Raw genomic sequence first — 19185 nt, forward strand, 5'->3', positions numbered from 1 at the left:
GGAGCTTAAAAGGGGGGCTGAGATGAAAAGCCATCGAGTCAACTGTAACGGAGAGCGCTGCACAGTCCCATAATCTGCGGGTGGTGCAGAGGCAGGGCTGGGCAGGCCCAGGCGTGGGAGAGAGCACAGAATTCAGCAGCATCCTCTGGAGAGGGTCCTGCAGGAGGGTAAGGCAGCACTTCTGGCCGCCCCTGGAGCACAGCCCATGGGGACACGGCAGTGCTGAGGTGCTGCTTTAGAACAAGCCTTGCCCCACTTAATGCCGGCTCGCTGTTCCTAACCCATCACCCGGGGGCCATTCAGGTCTCTGTTCTTGAAGGACAAAATCAGAGGCTGAAAAAGGGGCCAACGCTGCTTGGCTTTATTTCTGCCCCTTTAGCTGTGGTTGTGCAGTGTGTCTTTCTTTTTAAATTAAACGACATCTGTTGAGTTTGTTACTTTCTCTGCTGGTTTCGTATTGATGACCATCTCGAGTGTTTCTAGCAGCCCTCCGGAAAGCCAGCTTCCGGGCCGTCCTGCAGAAAAGCTTTGTTTTTAAGCTCTTATTTGGGGCTAATTTAATCATGATTGTGCTTCTGCTGTTATTTAGGCTCGTGGCACACCCAGGTCCTTCCCATTTGACTTCATTTTTTGGTCATACAAGCACTCGTGTTGTTTGCACTCAGGGGTAGCACCAATTAGGCGCTGGGGAAAGCAGACAGCAGCTGCCAGGGAAGAGCAGCAGCTTCATCCCGGCTCCTCCGCAAAGTCCCACCACATCCTTTGCAGCGCTGTGGCCATTACTGAGAGCACTCCAGGTGCTTGCAATGCAATCGTGCTTAATTTTATCTTATCAGAACGAGTAAACGACGCAATCGACGCTGCTTCATCCTCATCCTCACTTCCATTTCCCCCCGCGGCGTTCCTGCACGGTCTCACGGTCGGATGGGGGAACCAACCCCGGCCCCACGACCCCCCCGCACCCGCAGCTCTGAGCTCCCGTTGTTCAGACTGCGGCTCGCCAAAGCCGGACCCGAGCTGCCGGGCGGCTGCGAGGGACCGAAGAGACGCAGCTCTGCATTACGGGCCTGGGCTGCGCGGCCTGCAGCTCCGGAGGGCCCCGGGCCTGGCGCCGGGGGAATTCCGACCCGTTACGGCGACGGAGAGCGCCGGCTTTTCCCGGCAGCGGCGATGCGGGAGTCGGCTGCCACGGGCGCAGCCGCCGTGCGGCACGGAGCATCCCTCGGGCCCCGCGCGCGGAGCGGAGCCCCGGGGCGGCTCCGGGGGCGGCCCCCGCTGCGGCGGGCGTGCGCCGTGCCCGCGGGTGGGCGGGCGGGGCTGGGCGGAGCGGGCGGCGGCGGCCGGCGGGGCCGTCTGAGGGAATGCACGCGGCCGCCAACATGGCTGCTGCCGGCCGGGCGGCGCGACCCCGTGAGTGCGGTGCGGGCGGTCCGGGGGCGGCGGAGCGGAGCGGAGCGGGACGGAGCGCGGCGGCGCCATCCCGGCTGCGGAGCGCGGCGCGGGGCCGGGGGGCGGCGGCGGGGCGGGCGGCCGCGGCGCGTTACACAACGGAGGAGCCTTTGCGTAACGGCGTCAGCCGCGTCCCCGGGCCGCCGCGCTCCGAGCCCCGCGTGCCCCGCGCCGCAGCCCGGGCCGGGCTCTCCGCGTGGCTCTCGCAGCCGGCGCTGAGCGGCGCGGGCGCTCCTCGGGCTGCGGAGCGCCGTTTGAGCGCGGCCGCATCGCCGCCCGTCCCGTGAATGGGGCTTTGTGCTTTGTCATCTCTGGAAGGAACTCGGCGCGGTGCTTCAGACGGAGCGCGTGGGGTCGGGCGCTGTTTTCGATATCGGGAATTTGACGCTCGGGCTGTTCGGACCGGAGCTGTTCGGACCCATCGGCGCCGCCGCACGGCGCTGACAGCGCCGCCCTCCGCGGCCACGCGCGGTGCCGGGCAGGAGCCGCCCCGCCGCGCTGCCAGCCGGGGTGTGCGCCCCGGCGCTGCCGCCGTCGGTGGGGACGTGGTTGGGGGCATTGCCGGGGAGATCGCGAACTCCCGGGGATAACGAAGAGCGCTTAGAAAACCGCGCTGTGAGCGGCACGTGGGGAGCAGTCCGCGCTTTGCGTAGCGCTGGCACAGCCCGTGGCCGGCGGCTGCACGTCCGGCTCGCGGGTGCTGTGCTGCGCCGCAGGGCATCCCAGGCCGTGCTGCGTGTTTCGGGCTTCACCTGGTGGCTTCCTTTCTCCCCCCCCCCCCCCCCTCCATCCTCGGGCTCCTGACCCAGCTCCTGCGTTCCGCCGTGCGGGCTGAGCTCGCTGACGCCGTTGTCTCTCCGCAGTGGTGGCGGGCGGCAGGCAGCTGAGGGTCCCGCTGCGCTGGAGGGGGCAGGTGGCCGCGGCAGCGCCCAGCACCAAGCCGCAGGCCGAGCCAGAAACGCGGTAAGTCTGCGGTGGGGCACGGCCGGGCGCAGCCACGACCCCGTGCCGTCTGGGGTGAGCGGCCCAGCCTGCGCGGCGCGGCTGGTTGTGTAGCAGTAAGAACGGCCGTGGGGATGGGTCTGGCTCGTGTCAGCGCTGCTGAGTGCCCTGAGCCTCGCTGCCTGAGGGGTAGAGATCAGTGTGTTTATTCTCTGCTGAGCAAAACGAGGTGCAGGCCTGCAGTAAGGCAGCACAGGAGGCACAGAGCAAACACTGCTGCTCTGGTTCCTGGTTCCTGCCTCTTCATCAGTCCTCCTGGAGGAGGGCAGCAGAAGCCAAAGTCCCAGCCCACCAGGACAGCCCCAGGCCCCTCTCGTGCCCGCTTGGCTTGCCAAACGCTCAGTGCTTGACTCACAGAGGCCAAAGGCCTTGGAAACTGTCAAGCCGTGCTGGGGAACCCCCATGGAACTGGGGCTGTCGGCCACGTGTCAACCCTCACATACAAGCTCACGATGTGCAGCCAGGCTTTGCTTCCCTCGCCGCTTTGAGAGCGAGGTCTCCCTCCCCAGGAAGGAAGACAAAGCAGTGCTGGTGTGCGCCCTGCGTTCTGCAGGCGGTGCTGTGTGCTCCGGTCAGCGCTGTGGCTGGCGTTCAGCTCGGATGACCCCCAGGCACTGCTCTGCCCCTTCTCTCCCACGACAGCTGAGAGGACTTTCTCTCTGTGCATTTCCATTTAATCCCCGTGCTGCACAGTGGTCATTTGTTCTCAGGCTGTTCGCATTTGTTGTTCACATTTGTTTCGTAAGCGTGAACTTTAAGCAGGATGCTGCAAATGACAAGCGCTGACAGGCAGGCCGATTGCTTTGCAGTTAAAAAAAACCACCCCGTGCATCACTGGGATCTGAAATATCTCTTTCTTCCATAGGAAACCTAAAACGGGGATCTTGATGTTAAACATGGGAGGTCCAGAAAGGCTGGATGATGTGCATGACTTCTTGCTGCGCCTCTTCCTGGACCGGGACCTCATGACGCTTCCAGCACAAAAGTAAGCGGCGCTGTGAACTCCTGTGTTACAGCCACTGCTCGGTGTTTGGCTCTGACATTAAGCTGTTGCTTAATTTATATTCTCATTTATGAGGGCTGCTCAATCTTTGGACCTTTTGGTGCAGGAAACGGTGTTGTAATTCTCTGGGGAAAATAAAGTGTGCCAAGATCAATCTCTTCAGACTGCAAATTGTGGTTTGCTGTCATCTAGTAGGTTTGGAAGGGTGATGGGATGGAACATGAAACACGCAGTGCTGTTTGGTTTATAAGCCGGGGATGTTGCCCGCTCTGTCAGATGCATCTGGGGCGGGGGCCGGGGGTGAAGGGGTTATGGCATTAACACGGATACCTTCTGAATGCTCCAGTAAACTTGCACCGTTCATCGCTAAACGCCGCACACCACGAATTCAGGAGCAGTACAGCAGGATTGGAGGGGGGTCACCCATCAAGAAGTGGACGGCGGTGCAGGGAGAAGGCATGGTGAAACTGCTGGACAGCATGTCTCCTCAGACCGGTACTTCTGCACCCCTCTCTGCTTTCTAACAGCTGCTTTGGCCTGGTGTGTTCTAAGTACAAGTTCGGGAAGCAGCTCTTGCTTCTCAGCTTTAATTGTGAGTGTAAGGTGTTCTCAGTCCTGCTAGGAGATCGCAGTGCAAACGTTCTTATTCTCAGTATACAGATAAACGTGGGGTCCACGGGTGTAATTTTGTGCTGTAGTCACTGCTGTGAGTGCTGGCGGATGGCTTTGGTTTCAGAGAGCAGCCTGCTGTCAGCGTGCACTCATCCCACCCTAACGCAGTGTAGCACCATGTGCCAGATGTGCACCCACCTCCTCCAGCTGGATCCAGTGCGTGCTGTGCTTCAGCTGCCACCTCTCTGCCCGTAGTAACAGGTTTCAAAGCTGCCCTGGTTACAGCCACCCATGGATACCACTAACACATTTCATCTTGCTAACATCAGCCACCAGAGTTGAACTTTTGGCCTCTGCTCCTTCCTTCTCTTATCAAGAGAGAGTAGGGCATATAGAGAGTGGTTGGGTGCATCTCAAGGTCTCTGTCAGAGAGAGGAGCTCACCTCCCAAAGGCACCCTTGTTTCACTCCTTTTGTTGTGGGAAGAAACCTGGGTGTCTGTCATAGACCAGGCATGCTGCTTTCAGGTGGCTGAAGCTAGGTGACAGGAGTCTCAGCTGGTGCTTGCACAAATGCAAGGTGCCATACCTTGTCCTGCAGGCTCTGCTTGGGCCTGAAGAAGTCTGCCCTGAGAGAAGTGATTGAGCCGTAGATGACAGGAGAGTATATTTCGTGTGAGTTAATAAAGGGACAAGAAATGGAGTGACATTCTCACTCATAAAGGAGGTGCAGGTTTGTGGCCACTGGCAGAAGCAGAATAACTTCGTGTAACTATAGCTGTAATGATTTATGAAGATACACAGTGAGAACCGTGGTCAGCAGACAGCAAATGTCTGCACCCACAGAGTAAAACTGTCTGTCCATCCTGGCTGTTGATGCTGTGCCAGCCTGAGCTGGAAGGACAGGGAGCTGCATGGGAGGAGGTCAGGAGTCCGAAGCAGTTCTGCAGAGGTGTGGGTCTGTCTTGTGTTCCTCTGAAATGCCTCTCTGAAGTCGTGAGTTGCTTCAGAGCTCTCGAAACTTGCCTGAATCTGTAACTGATAATAATGGCTAAGAGGCCTAACAGCAGTTGGGCCCCATTTCAGGAGCAAGGAAGAACAAAAGATAAGGTTTTGTGGCTGAGCTCTGCAGGGCTTGGCAGGGGGATAGTGGAGAGCCCCACCTGAGGAGCAGGAGATAAGGCCTAATGGCTTGATGTGAGTAGAAGCAGATAGTACCTTTGGCAGCAATTCTGGCTGCCCCCCACCAGATCAGGCTGCCTAGGGCCCCTCCAGCCTGCCTTGGGCACCTCCAGGGCTGGAGCACACACAGCTTCTCTGGGCAGTTGTGTTCAGTTGCTTTCCCCTAAAACTCCCAACAAAATTGGCACACAGGTCACTTTTAACTCCTCTGTGGTGGAGTTTGTACAAGTTTAGCTAAACTCCAGCGTCTGTGTTGCAGGACGAGCTCAGTGGCTGTACTCTGTATTGTGTCTGACTTCTCGTGGGACAGACAAACAGACAGAGTGAACCATCACTGCTTTCACAAGCTGGAGAGGCAGGGCCATAGTGGTTGGGCTGCCTGAAATAAGCTATCTGGGTTTCGCCTCTGTTCATGAAGGCCTTTGGAAGATGCTTTTTGTTGAAGCAGCAAGCAGGCTTTGAGAGCAGAAGGAATTAACGAGATCACTAAGCTACCCACTGTGCTCCTCACCAATGTGTCTGCTGCAGATAATACTTCTCATCCTGCCACTCCAATAGGAGCACTGAACGTTTGTATTGGAAAAGCTGCTGGAGGACGAGGAGACAAAGAAGAGAGCTCTCCATTCTCTTCAGCTCAGCAGCCGTACAGCATTGCTGCTGCAGGCTGCCTTCTGCCTGCAGCTTCCAAAATGTTTGGAAGCGTGATGCTGCTGTGTCAGGGAGTCACCCTCTGTGTCCGACCATACACGTTCCCAGGTTCTCAGCTGTTTAGTGGAGCCTGCTCCTTCAGATTTGGGTAGGAGAGGGCTAGAAGTAGGAGATGGGGGGTTGTTTGTTCATTTTAATTGTGTCTGGAGGATGTAAGGTAATCCTCTTGAAAGGCCAGGACAGAATTCCCCCATTCGTTCAGCATGCAGCGTGTCACTGATGCCTTCATTCAGATGGTGTTTGGTCTGTTTTTCCCCTCAGGTGCTGTTCTCTCACTTACTTCTAACTGTAGTCCCTGCAAGTACAGTCAAAGCCTGAAGCCAGGCGTGCCCCCTTCTGTGGCATGGAAGGCAGCAGTATTCTAGCAGCACAGCCCCTGAGGGGTCAGGCTTGCAACAGGTTCTGGAGATAAAGCTCACAAAGCTTATCTGCTGTTCTCAGTGTACCACTCCCACTTGCTTTTGTTTGGTGACAGTTTTTGCACAGTCATGCCTGACCCTCTGCAGCCCTCACCTTTGAGAATTCATTTAAAGGCTTCAGTTTTTGCCCGGTGGCAGTTGTAGTTTTAAATACTGAGGTGTGCCAGCCATTCCCTTTAGCATTTTGGGTAACCTGGTCATGATACCAGCACCGTGCTGTTTCAGAACAGCTTGAACCAGGTTTGCATCCAAGCTGAGCTGTGCACGTTAGCGCTGTGTCAGGGCACTGCTCGCAGCCCTGAGCCCTGTTAATGAGTAACTCGTGGCTTGTGACTATGAGACATGAAGCTCATGGCAAAAAATCAGTACGCTGCATGCTGCTGTTGCCATGCTCTGGCCTTCTGGTGGGGCTGGAGCTTGCAGTAATTTGTGTATTTGCAGCTGGTGAAGAGCTCAAGCTAGACAGGATCAGTAAAGTTTCCTTCTATACACATAAATCAGTCTACTGATGCACTGACTCGTGGGATACGTTTGACACGTTACACTTTGGCAGTGGGACTAAGATCAAGTAATAAATAAGCAGCCTCACCAATGTCATCTGGGAACAATATAATTTTAAAACGAAGCTTTATTGTTACAGGCAGCAGTCTGAAAATAAAGAGGAGTTCTGCTCTGAATGAACAGGGCCGGGTAGGCTCAGTGGTCTGTAGGAATAAATCACACAAATATGATGACAGGAAAATCCATGTCTGTTTGTCTAGGACTAGTATCAAATAGGCTAATGTCTTGCGATGGTAATTAGACTTCAAGAAGATGCATTTTGCCTTTTTCACAGTTTTCAGTTTGAAGGGTTCTTGTTATTTCTTACAAGCTGCATCTTAGCTGAGATTCCCTTGTCAGCAGAATGGAAGCTCCCCAGACGAGGGGGCCATGATGATCCTTAGATTGGCAGCTCTTTGCTGAAGGAGCTGTCACATAATCCTGATTCTGGATGTAACAACAAATTGAACTTGTGTACACGTGTGAAACCCTGCCCTTTGCTGCCTGAGGTCCAGGACGGAGCACAGCAATGTGAGAGTATTGCACCAAGTTCCCACGTTGGTCATCATTTTTTCCCAGCGTCTCCTTTCCCATGTTAACCTCCGAGTATCTTTGCTCTGGCTTGTCAGAGTTTTGATTCTGATACCATTTAAATATGCTCACGGTCACCCCTCAGGTGGCCTGAAGGCAGCTCAGGACTCGCTGCTTCTCCCAGCTGGGAGCTCTCTTGCCTCCTGCAAAGAGCTGGGGCCGGCTAAACCTGCTTTCTGAATCCTGCCTAAACCTACGGAGTGCAGAACAAGCACAGGACGTCTGCTTCCTTCAGAAACCTGTTACAGGTTTTTTCAGAGCTAGTGACCTGGAAACTATGAGACTTTGGGTTTGTTCTAGAAGCCTCTGTCCTTCACTTAAAACAAAACAAACAAAAAATCCCCAAAGCTGACAGCCTAAAGATTGGAGCTGGAAAATGGGAAAACCTGAAATGTCCCTGGAGAGAACAGGATTGCCTCCAAAGTGAAGTGTTTAAAGGCACAGCTATCTCTGTGGAAAGCAAACTAACCAGAAATGGAAGAATCTGTGCCCCTCCTGAGCACCCTGATCTCAGTGTGAGGCAGCCCCTGGCCCTGCAGGCTGGCAGGCAGGCAGAGCAGGCTCACCAGCGTGGCAGCCGGTGCAGATGCATCAAGTGGCAGTTCTGCATCGTCTTGGTTTTAACTTTGCTTTCTAATGGGGTCAACTAGAGGCAAGGAAATAGGGTTCCATCTCGTTTTTTTTTTCCATCTACACAGATCTGCCTGGTTCTGTACGCTGTACTTGTTAGCTAGCAGTTATTTACTGGGAGTTACTGGCTGATGCTTTTCCTGCAGTTTCTCTTCCTGTTTTGTCTGGCAGCACCCCACAAGTACTACATTGGCTTCCGGTACGTGCACCCTCTGACAGAGGAAGCAATTGAGGAGATGGAGGATGACGGCATCGAGAGAGCCATCGCCTTCACGCAGTACCCGCAGTACAGCTGCTCCACCACAGGTCAGAGCTCGTGGGAGACCTCCTCCGTAGACTTCAAGGTCTTCCGTGTTTAATGTCGTTCTGAATTTCATGTAGGAGCTTCTCAGCTCAGGGTAGCTTTGTGTTTGTTGTAGGACAGTATAAACTGAAGCCCAGGAGCACCTCTGAGTAAGCTTTCTCCATGTAAACTCCAACAGTTCTTTGGCTAAGGAGTGGTTTAGCAAGTCACTCTTGGCTATAAGATGTTTGTCCCCCTCTGATGCTTTCAGCTGTGATTTAGAGTTGCATTGAAAACATGTGTAGCGTGTTAAAATATTACAGTGCTTTCCTACAAGACTGTTATCATCTGACAGTTTGCTGACTCCGTGGACAAACGTCTGTTCTTAATTCCCTGTATTTCAGGAAGCAGCTTAAATGCCATTTATCGCTACTACAATAAAAAGGGGAAGAAGCCAAAGATGAAGTGGAGTATCATTGACCGATGGCCCACACACCCCCTGCTCATCCAGGTACGGATCTGTGCAAAGCTGGATGGATGTTTCATGCTAGGTGCTTCGGCGTGACAACTTGAGAAAGTGACCGCCTTGTCCTGAAGTATTTGTGTTATCACAGCAGAGTGGGCAGGAAGGGACCCCTAGAGGCCATCAGCCCGAATTCCTGCTCAGCCTGTAGCTGACCTAGACACAGATCCATCTGTTTGTCAGATGCTCCTAGGAACTGGGACATTAGTGAGGCGGTCTGGCCTGTGGAAGCTGCTGTCTTATTTGTGAGCATGTGTTGCCTTTTAGCATCTCCTGATCCAGGCCTTTGCCTTTTTGTTTCCTGACCAGTGCTTTGCCGATCACATACAGAAGGAGCTGGACCTGTTCCCACCTGACAAAAGGAAAGATGTCGTCATCCTTTTCTCAGCCCACTCGCTCCCCATGTCTGTGAGTTACATCAGGCTGCTCTGCGGCCCTCGGGCCAGAATCTTAGAACCATAGAATCCATAAGGTTGGAGAACAGCTCTAAGATCATCAAGTCAAACTGCCGCCCCATCTCCACCATGCCCGCTAACTGTGTCCCCAGATAGCACGTCCACACATTTCGTGCTGTCTGAGTTGAGTTGGAGGGTGTGCAGCTGGCACGGAGGCACAGTGAAACCACCCTTGCAGAAGTGCCAGGCAGCTCCTTTGTCAGGGCAGGGGGGTTGTGGGGACGCTGGTAGCCAAGCCCTGGTGCCCCTGGCCGCATCCTCACCACCATCCCACACACTCAGTAAGGACAGGGCTGACATAAACTCATTCTTTGGAAGAAAAAGCTCTGGTGTCGATGTGTTTAAGGTGGTGAACCGTGGTGATCCGTATCCACAAGAAGTGGGAGCTACTGTCCAGAGAGTCATGGAGAAGCTGAACCACTCCAACCCCTACCGGCTGGTCTGGCAGTCCAAGGTGGGTGCTGGGGACAGCAGTGCTGCCAGCTGTGTGACGTACACTGCACCTCTTCCAGATGGAGTTTCTGGCAGGACAGAGTCACAGCCTTGCACTCCAAATCAGTTTCTCCACGTACTCTTGATCCATAGCTTCTTGCCTCCTTGGTACACTGCATCATCTGATGTGGATTTTTGATGCGTCCCATGATGTCATAACACACAGTTTGGTGGGATTTTTTTTCCTCTGTTGGAAGGAAATACGGAGCACACACTGGATTTTTTTTGTCAGTTTAAGATGACCTTGGAGCAGTTCTTCAGAAATTGTCCCTGTGAAATAAACATTCTTAACAATGAGAGCACGTAATCCAAACAGGCTTAATTACTCTTGATAAAGGCTGGCGCTATTTCACATCTATTATTACTGCTGCAAATCAGAAGGAACTGAGGTTTTACCATAGTCACATACTACAAGTAATTGTATGTCTCGTGGGCATTGCACTCCCATGCCAGTGTTGTTTTGTTCTTTAAGCTGCATCTTACAGCACATCAGCACCAAATACTTCATGGGTAGCCCAGTGGATTTGCTGCATCCTGAATGCTCACATCTTCCAAAGCCAGGGAAACGAGTGCAGTAGAGGTCTCCTTTAAGAGCAACCCAGGCTCTCTTTTGGGGAGGGTTTAAATGGAAGGTCTGTGGGATGGTTTGTCTTCCTAAAAACCTAACAGATAAAGTGAGGGAGTCAAAAGCAGAGAAATAGCAATAATTGGCTCCTTATTAGAAATCTGAGTTGTCCTGCTAAAGGAAAACATGGGTGCGTTTTCTAACAGTGATTTATTGAGGGTTTTTTTTGCCTCTTCACAGGTTGGGCCAATGCCTTGGCTTGGTCCACAAACAGACGAGACGATTAAAGGACTGTGCCAAAGAGGAAAGAAGAACATGTTGTTGGTCCCCATAGCATTTACAAGTGACCACATTGAAACGCTTTACGAACTGGATATTGAGTATGCCCAAGTTTTAGCAAACGAGGTAAGTGGTTGACAGTTTCTGTAACTGTTTGGGTGGTGGTACTATCCAACTATAGTTGGTACTCCCAAATTGGTTTTCCTCTTTCAGAGTTGTGTTTTCTGGTTGCTCTTTGCAATACTATTCGGGGGATTTTTTTTTTTCTATAAACTGAAAATAAATGTGGACTCAGAGGAGTTTTTATAGCAACACAAAGCAGGTGAGAATTTGTCTTTCTGGGTTTAACTCTAAACTTGCTAAAAAAGAATGAACAGGTTTTTGGGAGGAAAGCGAAATTGTACCTCTGAGTTACTTTCACTGTATTCAAAAGGGTGATACTTCATTTTATTGTTTTGGGGCAGCTTCTGAATGAAGAAGAAAGGATTTTGGAGGCTAACGTGGTGAAGGATCTAACAGACTGAACTTCTCTCCTTGTTTTTCCCTCAGTGTGGCGTTGAGAACATCAGAAGAGCGGAGTCACTTAATGGAAACCCACTGTTCTCCAAGGTATCTTCTTTGATGCAGTAGTTGCTAACATTTGCAGCTGTGTGTTTCCTGCTATGCTGTGTATTCTTGTAGATTCCTACACTTCTTGTGGATTTAAAATACCTTGAGTTGAAGCACGAGGGATAGAAGTTAATCTGTGTGTCACAGAGTGCTTCTATTTGCCACATATTTTTAAAAAAAACAACTCCAGAAGTTTTGCTTTGTCGAAGAACAGCTTTGTATTCGTTAGTAGTTGTCTTTTAGTGGGATGTTTGCTGTAGGGTGCTGTGTCAGCACAGTTCTAAAGCTGGATTTTTCTCTTGAAACAGTGGGGGGTGGTTCAAAACTCTTAAAAAACAGCAAAGACTGCCAGGTGTGCACCCAGGCAGCCTCACCAGTCTGAGTGACACATGCTCCAGCCTTCCCTGATTTTGTGCAGGGAGGTTTGCTCACCCCTGTGTTGTAATTAACTCTCTTTCAGGCTCTGGCAGACTTGGTCTGCTCACACATCCAGTCCAATGAGATCTGCTCCAAGCAGCTGACGCTCTGCTGCCCGCTCTGCGTGAATCCTGTCTGCAGGGAGACCAAAGCCTTCTTCACCAACCAACAGCTGTGATGGGCAGGCTGTCTTGTGCAGGAACTGTCCTGGTGAAGCGGTGCTTGGCCAAGCTCTCCTGTGCTACATCCTTAGTCTGGTAGTCCCAGCAATGGTAACCTCATTGAGGTTATTCAGTGAGGAGTATTTCTTTTTTTTTAACTTTTTTTTTTTTCTTATGTTTCCTTTGTTTAAGAAGTGTTTGTAGCAAGTAGGTTTATCCTGTGAGATGCGGAAAGGTCTCGTCTCATCTGGTTCTGATTGGACTTAGCATGAGTATGCACTGTAAAACTTTTAAAAAAGCAAAACAAAAAAAAAAAAACAGGGCTTTTATACAGATCAGCTTCTACTTCCTATGCAGGGATTTATTTGTATGCAATTTTGTCATGAGTGCATTAATTTCAGTTTTCCAGATCAAGCATATAATTATTTTTGTTTATACACTTAAGGTACAGCATAACTAGCGTAGCCACCAGTTGTTTCTTCTGACTTCAGGTGGGTTTTAAGATCAAGTGACCTCTAATGCTTTTTAAATAACGTGTCTATTTTTTTAGAACATAAAGATAAGGTTTTAGTTTTGTTTTCTCCTGCTAGAAACGTCCCGTGAAAGCTTGGCTGGGATAGTAGAACTCATAAGGTTTGTTTACATTTTCTAGAAGAGAAAACCACTCATCACTTGCAGGAAAACCCCTGCATTTGCAAAGCATAAAGGTAAAGGAACGATTCTGGTTGCTGATGCTGCAGAATGTGCACGGCACGTGTTTCAAATCCAGCACACGTTGATACGTCTTGGTTCATCTTCTAAGCAAAATGGCTTTTTTATCATTATTAAAAAGGGCTTTCTCTGGTTAAGTAAGTGTAGGAAGTTGGGCTTGTTCTCCAGCAGGTTTATAGATCCGCTCTGCGTGCTTTCTGCTGTGTCACAGCCCTGTGGTTTTTGTGGGATGCTATGGAGTTACATAGGTACAATTGATCTAGCTTAATTGATGATGCTATTTAAAAGTGAGATGATAAATCAAGAGTCATTTACATTGCAGATGCCCAAGCACACAGTGAGAGGAGAGCAGGCTGCCCCTCACGCTGACAGCTGTGTTCTCAGCATACCTCTGTCAGAAGCCAAATTCCATCTGTTCGATTTCTGGCACCAGTGGTGAGCCTGCAGCTGCAGTCGTAGCTCACCTGTGCTTATTGCTCGTTGGGCAGGTGTGTGGGTGCACCGGGGCTCCTGCATCCACTCCTAAGCAGCAGCAGTTCCATAGAGTGAGAAAGCTTTTAGGGCTTAATCAGCACTGACATGCCAGTCCTGCGGCAATGCAGGGTGTTCTGTAAAGTGATGATAGCTCATCATGAGGTTCGGGAAGCAGATAGCTTGCTGCTCGGACAGTAGTTTTTGCTTATGTAACCGAAGCAGGAGCAGTTTGAATCCCTCGTCTTTCAAGGATGGGATTGTTTAAAAAGCTAATAGGCCTGTGTTGGTATAACAGGGACTTATCTTGTTCTGTTTTATGCTAGAAGAGTTAACTAGGGGATATTAAAAATAAATGGCTGCTGTGTTGGCCAGCCAGCAGCCTGGGCATTGCCATGGAGCAACACAGATCTTGCCCCATGAGCATCCACGGCCCCATATGCCTCAAGGGTTGACTGAAACCCCTCCACTGCCAGCCTGTAGCTCGCAGTGTGGCTCTGGTGAGACAGGCTTAGTCCTCAGCACCAGAGCCTCCTGTGTTGCTGCTGTAGCACAGAAATCTTCCTCTGCCTGCAGTATGTGTGCCTCCTCTTGGGGCAGGAGTAGCAGGGACAGGCCTGCAGGTGCCCGGGTGGCAGCACGCTCTCTGCCCAGGGCTGTAGCTTCCAGAACCTCGCTGTGCTTTCAGTGCTCTCTGATTAGCAGAAGTGTGTCGTTTGCAAACAGCGGGAGGATCTGTAGGGCAGCTTTTCCCTGTCAGTGGACATGAGTAGAAAGCAGGCTCTTGAGTGTTGAGTAGGACCTGTGGCATGGCAGCAGGGTGCTTTCGGCCAAAGCTGTCTCTCTCCAGGAGCTTTGGTTGCCTTCACGCTTTTCAGCTCTCATTGAGCCTGTCTTGGCACAGAGGGCACCTGAATGCCTGCGATGCTGCCAGGACGTTGGCTCCCTCCTGCCTTCTGCCCAGCCTCTGGGCTTTGCTCGGTGTCCCAGCAGGATAAGGAAGCAGGATGCTGATCCCTGCCCAGGTGCAGTCGGCAGGTTCACTGCATGGTGTAGGGCTGAGACCCACGGAAAGACTTCAAATCGATGCCAGAAGAATGATGATGGCAGCAGTGAGTGTGGGCAGGGAACTGTAGCCTTACGTGTCTCGTTGGAGGAAGACTCCTCTCGATCCCCACTTCTCTGTGTGATGCTTGTGGGTGGCTGGCAGGGGACTTTGTCAAACCTTTCTGCCCATGACCCTCTCCTTACCACCTGATGGTCGTGGCCACCTCTGAAGCTGGGAACCGAAGGTTAACTTTACATAATAGTTGCAGTGCAATAAATACAGATTGGCTTTTTATTTCCATACTGGAGAGAGTACTGAAAATACTAGCTGGCACTAATTATGAGGCATTACATAAAAGGTATTTAAAATGCACTTTTTAGTGAGCTAACCGCAAGAGAGATAATTACTAAGCGTCTTTAGCGACTGTTGCTCTCAGACCATAATGCAGAAATCACTTAATTTTCTAGCTTTTAGCAGATGGATCACGTCACATACAGCCAGTGGGTTATTTTATTTTCCTGAACAGTTCATTGTGATATCACCCTGTCCTGTTATTTAGCACATGTTATTTCATCTTAGAGCAGCACCAAGAGCCTGTCAAAAAGCTTTCCGAGCAAGCTCTGCTCTTATTTTTAATAGGAATCAGTTTCTTCCCGTTGCACTTAGAAATAAGTCTGAAAAATGAAACCTGAGAGACTGACAACAGTGGGAATTTATCTGCCATTGAGATCTCCTGATCCTGGGCTTTGTCTGGGGGCATTTCCCACTCTGTTTTCCAGCAGTGGAATGCACTCGACCTTCCTTTGGATGCTTCCAAGCTGGCTGTCCATATCCGAGCCGCTGCCCTTGGTCCTGTCTGTGGTCAGGGGATGTTTTTTTGGGGCATTTTCCCCTCCATTCTTGTGCCTTCCTGCCATCCACACTCCGCGGTGCTTCGTAGCTGCTGCATTTGGGAGGCTGTACTCCGAGCTCTGCTGCTGCGCGTTCCTTTTCCCCCTCTGACAGATTTTCAGCATTTGGTGCTATTAACTCAGGACCCGGTCTTGTCAGATCCTGAGCACTTTGCTCTGATTGAATTGATCCAAGCACATGGAATTGTCAGCACTGGGGAGACCGCCGTCCTCTGGCAGTAATCTAGCTTGACTTTTCATTATCAATTATACTCTTCGTGCAGAGCTTCGTCTGCGAGTGTTTGTCGCTTCCATTTGCCTTGGCAGTGCGCAGCAGGGTGGGAGTGTGGGTGAGTTTTTTCTCCTTTGGAGTTCTATGAAATCTGGCTGCATTTTAGCAAACGGGACAGCTTCCAGGAGCAGAGCTGTAATGCTGAACAGCGCGGGGGGATAATTTCGGTGAGCTGAGGTCAGAGGGGTTTTCTCTGTAATATTTGGAAGCTCATCCTGCGTTCCTCTTCTGCCACACTGAGAGAGAGATGGGAATCAGCACGGAGTGTGCGGTGCGGAGGAGGGAGATGTTTCTGTGATTGCTTCATGCCAGATGTGCACAAATACTTGTGTTTAGTCTACCACGTTTATTGCAGATTCAACGAGGACTTCCATGTAACGTAAGGATTTGTATAACCTTGCTGTGTGTCATGTACCGTAACAATGGGATTTCAATTAAAGACTTTTGGAGGAAACGGCTGAGCTGTGTGTCTCAATGAGAGCTCTTTTGGTGCCTTATTGGAAGGCGGTGTGTGGAGCTTCACATCGGTTCCGAATCCCACCTGCGATCATTAATCTATTTAGTTATCTGTGAACAGTCTCTAGGCGTCTTATTTCTTATGTTAAAAATTAAGTGCTTGATTGATTATTTTTCAGAACAGTGGTGAGAGTTGTTGTATACTTAAGCAGATCCATTAGTGAGCTCTCATTGCCAGATGTGATGGGTGGGAGGGAGAGGAACGGACGCTGAAGGGGCAATCAGCTGCCATTGGTTTTGGCTGGGGTAAGAGTTTCATTCCAAGTCCATATGCCTACTTGAGTAATTACACCTGCCTGTTTTCCAGCAGAAGGCAGCCTGTTAAATTAAACTGCAGCACTCTGCTTCCATTGTCAGAGCTAGCAAGAAACCGAAGCTAATAAGCAAGACTTCAGGGTTACTGTTGAGTTCATTGTGAGCAGTGCAGCAGAACGGGAGCATGGGTGGAGAAAGGAGTCCTGGAATGATTTCCTTGGCACCTGGGCCCAAAGCTGCCTAAAGGGAGATTATAGTTTCCCAGGCAGCGCACTGCCATAAATCTTAGAATCGTTTGATTTAGAGGGGACCTTTAAAGACCTTCTGGTCCAACTCCCCTGCAATGAACAGGGACATCTACAGTTCAGTCAGCTTGGTCAGAAGCTTCAAGAAAGCTTCAAGAAGCACCCAAGAGAACCACAGCCCAGATCCAGGCATTGCCTGAGCACAGAGCCAGGATCTGCTGAGCAGAAAGCTGCAGCAGCACCGGAGGGAGTGGGTTTCTCCTTGAATTCTGCACTGAGCAGATGGCGTGCCCTGACATCCAGGCTTGGACCCTGCTTGGTTCATGCTGGCTTTTGTTATTGAGGAGCTGGAAGATGTGGGGAGTGCTTTGATAACGGTCGGTGACTTAAAGCTTTAAAAATCATTTGGGGATCCGTGACCTGGTCTGAGGTCAAATGGGATCTGTACAGAGATCGTGGGGTGTGGTTTTCTGAACTCTTTTGTGTGCTTTGATATCCAGCATCACAGCAGGCGTGGCATTTGTTAGTGATTTAGAGAATGACTCCTGTCTTTCGACCCTGCATCAGCACAATGTTGGTCGGGGCTCTTGGGGCCCACTTGTCCAGCCAGTATCTTCTTTCCCCCACTTGGGGAGCTCAGGACTTGGTCAGCTCTGACCCCATGGCACCACTCCAGCACTTCACAGCTGTCTTCCTGTTATGCCCTCAGGTAAGTCATCTACGAGACTTAAAAGCTTTCAAGATGTCAAGGCTATTAAGACAAAAACAGTCTGATCTGTGTGCCATACATTCTGTTATTGTATCGTATTGTATGCATATGCTACATGATCACATATGTGTACAGTCAGTTAAGGACAGGTTTTGTACACTTAATGTGTACAGAAGAGGTACTCATATTTCGTACGCTTCGTGACCTATATAATACATCGGTCTTTGCACATGGCAAACCTTTCTGGCTGAGGAAATGTCAGCTTCTCTGGCATAAAGACTTGTGAAAATGTGTGTAATGCTAATGCTCAGACAAAGCTGGAAGAGCATGCCAAACCCATTGTTTTCTTGTAAATTCTCATATGAGCAGCTCACGCCATGCCCCTGTCGCTTTTAAGGATGATCCATGACGTGTGAACATTGCCCACAACTGAGGCCTAATGGCATTTCTCAAGCAAGTACGTTGCATTTCCAAGGCAGTGCTAAACGAGCACTCAGTGCAATGCTCCTGGGTACCGGGCACAGCACTCCCACAGCACTTTTATGGCCTAACTATCAGCCCGTTATGGTCTCCGATTGTCTTTTACTGCCTTTCACTTCTTCTGCTGTCAGACGTGAGGAAAGCAGCGTGTAATCTGATCCAAAATGCCCTTGTTTGTTTTAATATTCTGGTTTAATATATTATGGCTTCCTGCCATTATGCTGTTTTCAGATGGGCCCTTGAGTCACTCACTGTGGTTTTATCCGTGTGTGGCATCATCCCAGCAGGCTGCTCCTGCAGCACAGCCCTCACTTCCCTTGACTGTGTGCACCAACCTGGCTGTTTCCAGCTGGGCACCGACCTTCCTGTGCTGCCCATGGTGTCCCCATGTTGCCTGCTGTCGCCATTGCCAAGTGCTTTGGAAAGGTGTTCCTGAGGCGGTAGTCCCACAGTGAAATGGGAATGACCCGCTGTGGGCTGCCTTAGTTTCACGGCTGTTACTTTACTTTTTTGCTGTCAGTGTTCTTGCCCCCACCCAGTCCCTCTCCAGCCCTAGGTGTGGGCGTGATGTCACTGTCACTGAAAGCATCGTCTGAGCCTGCTAACCACAGAGCATCAGGACAAGGGGAAATAAGTTTAAGCTAAAAGAGGTGAGATTTAGGTCAGATGTGAGGAGGAAATTCGTTACCCAGAGGGCAGTAAGGCCCTGGCACTGCTGCCTAGAGCTGTGGGAGCTGCACTGCTGGAGGTGCCCGAGGCCGTGGATGGACCCTGGACAGCCTGAGCTGGGGAGGCAGCCAGCCCACAGCAGGAATGGGGCTGGGGGGCTCTGGGGTCCCTCCCAACTCAACCATTCCATGGTTCTGTGATCGTTATGAACCCTTCCAACGCAGCCCGTTGTGTCACTCTATGATTCTTCGATCTTAAAGGATGCTTGCAACCCAACCCGAACCTTTCAGTGGTTCAGTTATTTTATTATCTGTATTTATTGTCAACTTTGTGTAGGAGGGATCGAAGTACCTTCTGAGAAAGTCCATGCTTATCTTGGCATAGGGGTGATCCACCATAGGTGAATTAATGCAGTTGTTTGACATGAATTACAAACAGTGTAGCGCTGACTTTTAATGATGGTGATGCAAATAGAATGAATCCAATGTCAGCACTGTGTGGAGGGCAGACACCAGAGTGGGAAAATGATGATACTGTGCTGACTGCACGTCAAATAGGCATCTTCCTAACATCCAGATGGATTGTCAAAGGGGCTGGGAATTAGCTGGAGTTTTAAAGTGCCCAGGACCAAGGGCAGCAAACCACTGCCCAGACTTCAGGCAGCAAGCAGCCAGCACCTAACTCTGGTGGCCACCCTTTGCAAGCACTTGACTGAAGTGGTGTGAATTTGTCTAATGGCAGACCCCAGCTCACAGCAGCAGGGGACGGCTAAGAAGGGAACGAGTATGAAAATGATTTTTTTGTTGTTGTGATTCCATTAACTGCAAAAATCAGTGCTAAAGTTGGATGCAACATAATTATTGAAACAGTGCTCAGAGCAAGGAACAGTGCAGCCAAAAGGGCAAGGAAGGAAGTGCCATCCTTATGCTGCACTGGTTCTGTTTTCTTTGTGTGTTTGCTTTTTAAGAAATAGACATATGG

At 50.8% G+C, this 19185-nt stretch overlaps 1 protein-coding gene across 3 annotated transcripts; it reads left to right on the forward strand.

The window, feature by feature from the left end:
* The first annotated feature begins 1332 nt into the window (after positions 1-1332).
* On the forward strand, positions 1333-15788 carry FECH (ferrochelatase). 3 transcript variants are annotated; one of them, XM_046905178.1, is made up of 11 exons: positions 1333-1802; positions 2313-2412; positions 3317-3436; positions 3801-3949; positions 8306-8440; positions 8822-8928; positions 9250-9348; positions 9742-9849; positions 10693-10857; positions 11281-11340; positions 11801-15788. In XM_046905178.1, the coding sequence occupies exons 3-11, from the start codon at positions 3339-3341 to the stop codon at positions 11933-11935; spliced, it is 1056 nt and encodes a 351-aa protein (XP_046761134.1). In that variant the 5' UTR covers positions 1333-1802; positions 2313-2412; positions 3317-3338; the 3' UTR covers positions 11936-15788. The 3 variants fall into 3 exon arrangements, with proteins under 3 accessions (XP_046761134.1, NP_989527.2, NP_001384488.1); NM_204196.2 differs by having other exon boundaries at positions 1333-1410; NM_001397559.1 differs by lacking the exon at positions 1333-1802 and adding an exon at positions 1920-2064.
* Positions 15789-19185: the final 3397 nt, after the last annotated feature.

The sequence above is a fragment of the Gallus gallus genome, chromosome Z, assembly GCF_016699485.2.
Source record: "Gallus gallus isolate bGalGal1 chromosome Z, bGalGal1.mat.broiler.GRCg7b, whole genome shotgun sequence".
Lineage (NCBI taxonomy): Eukaryota > Metazoa > Chordata > Aves > Galliformes > Phasianidae > Gallus > Gallus gallus.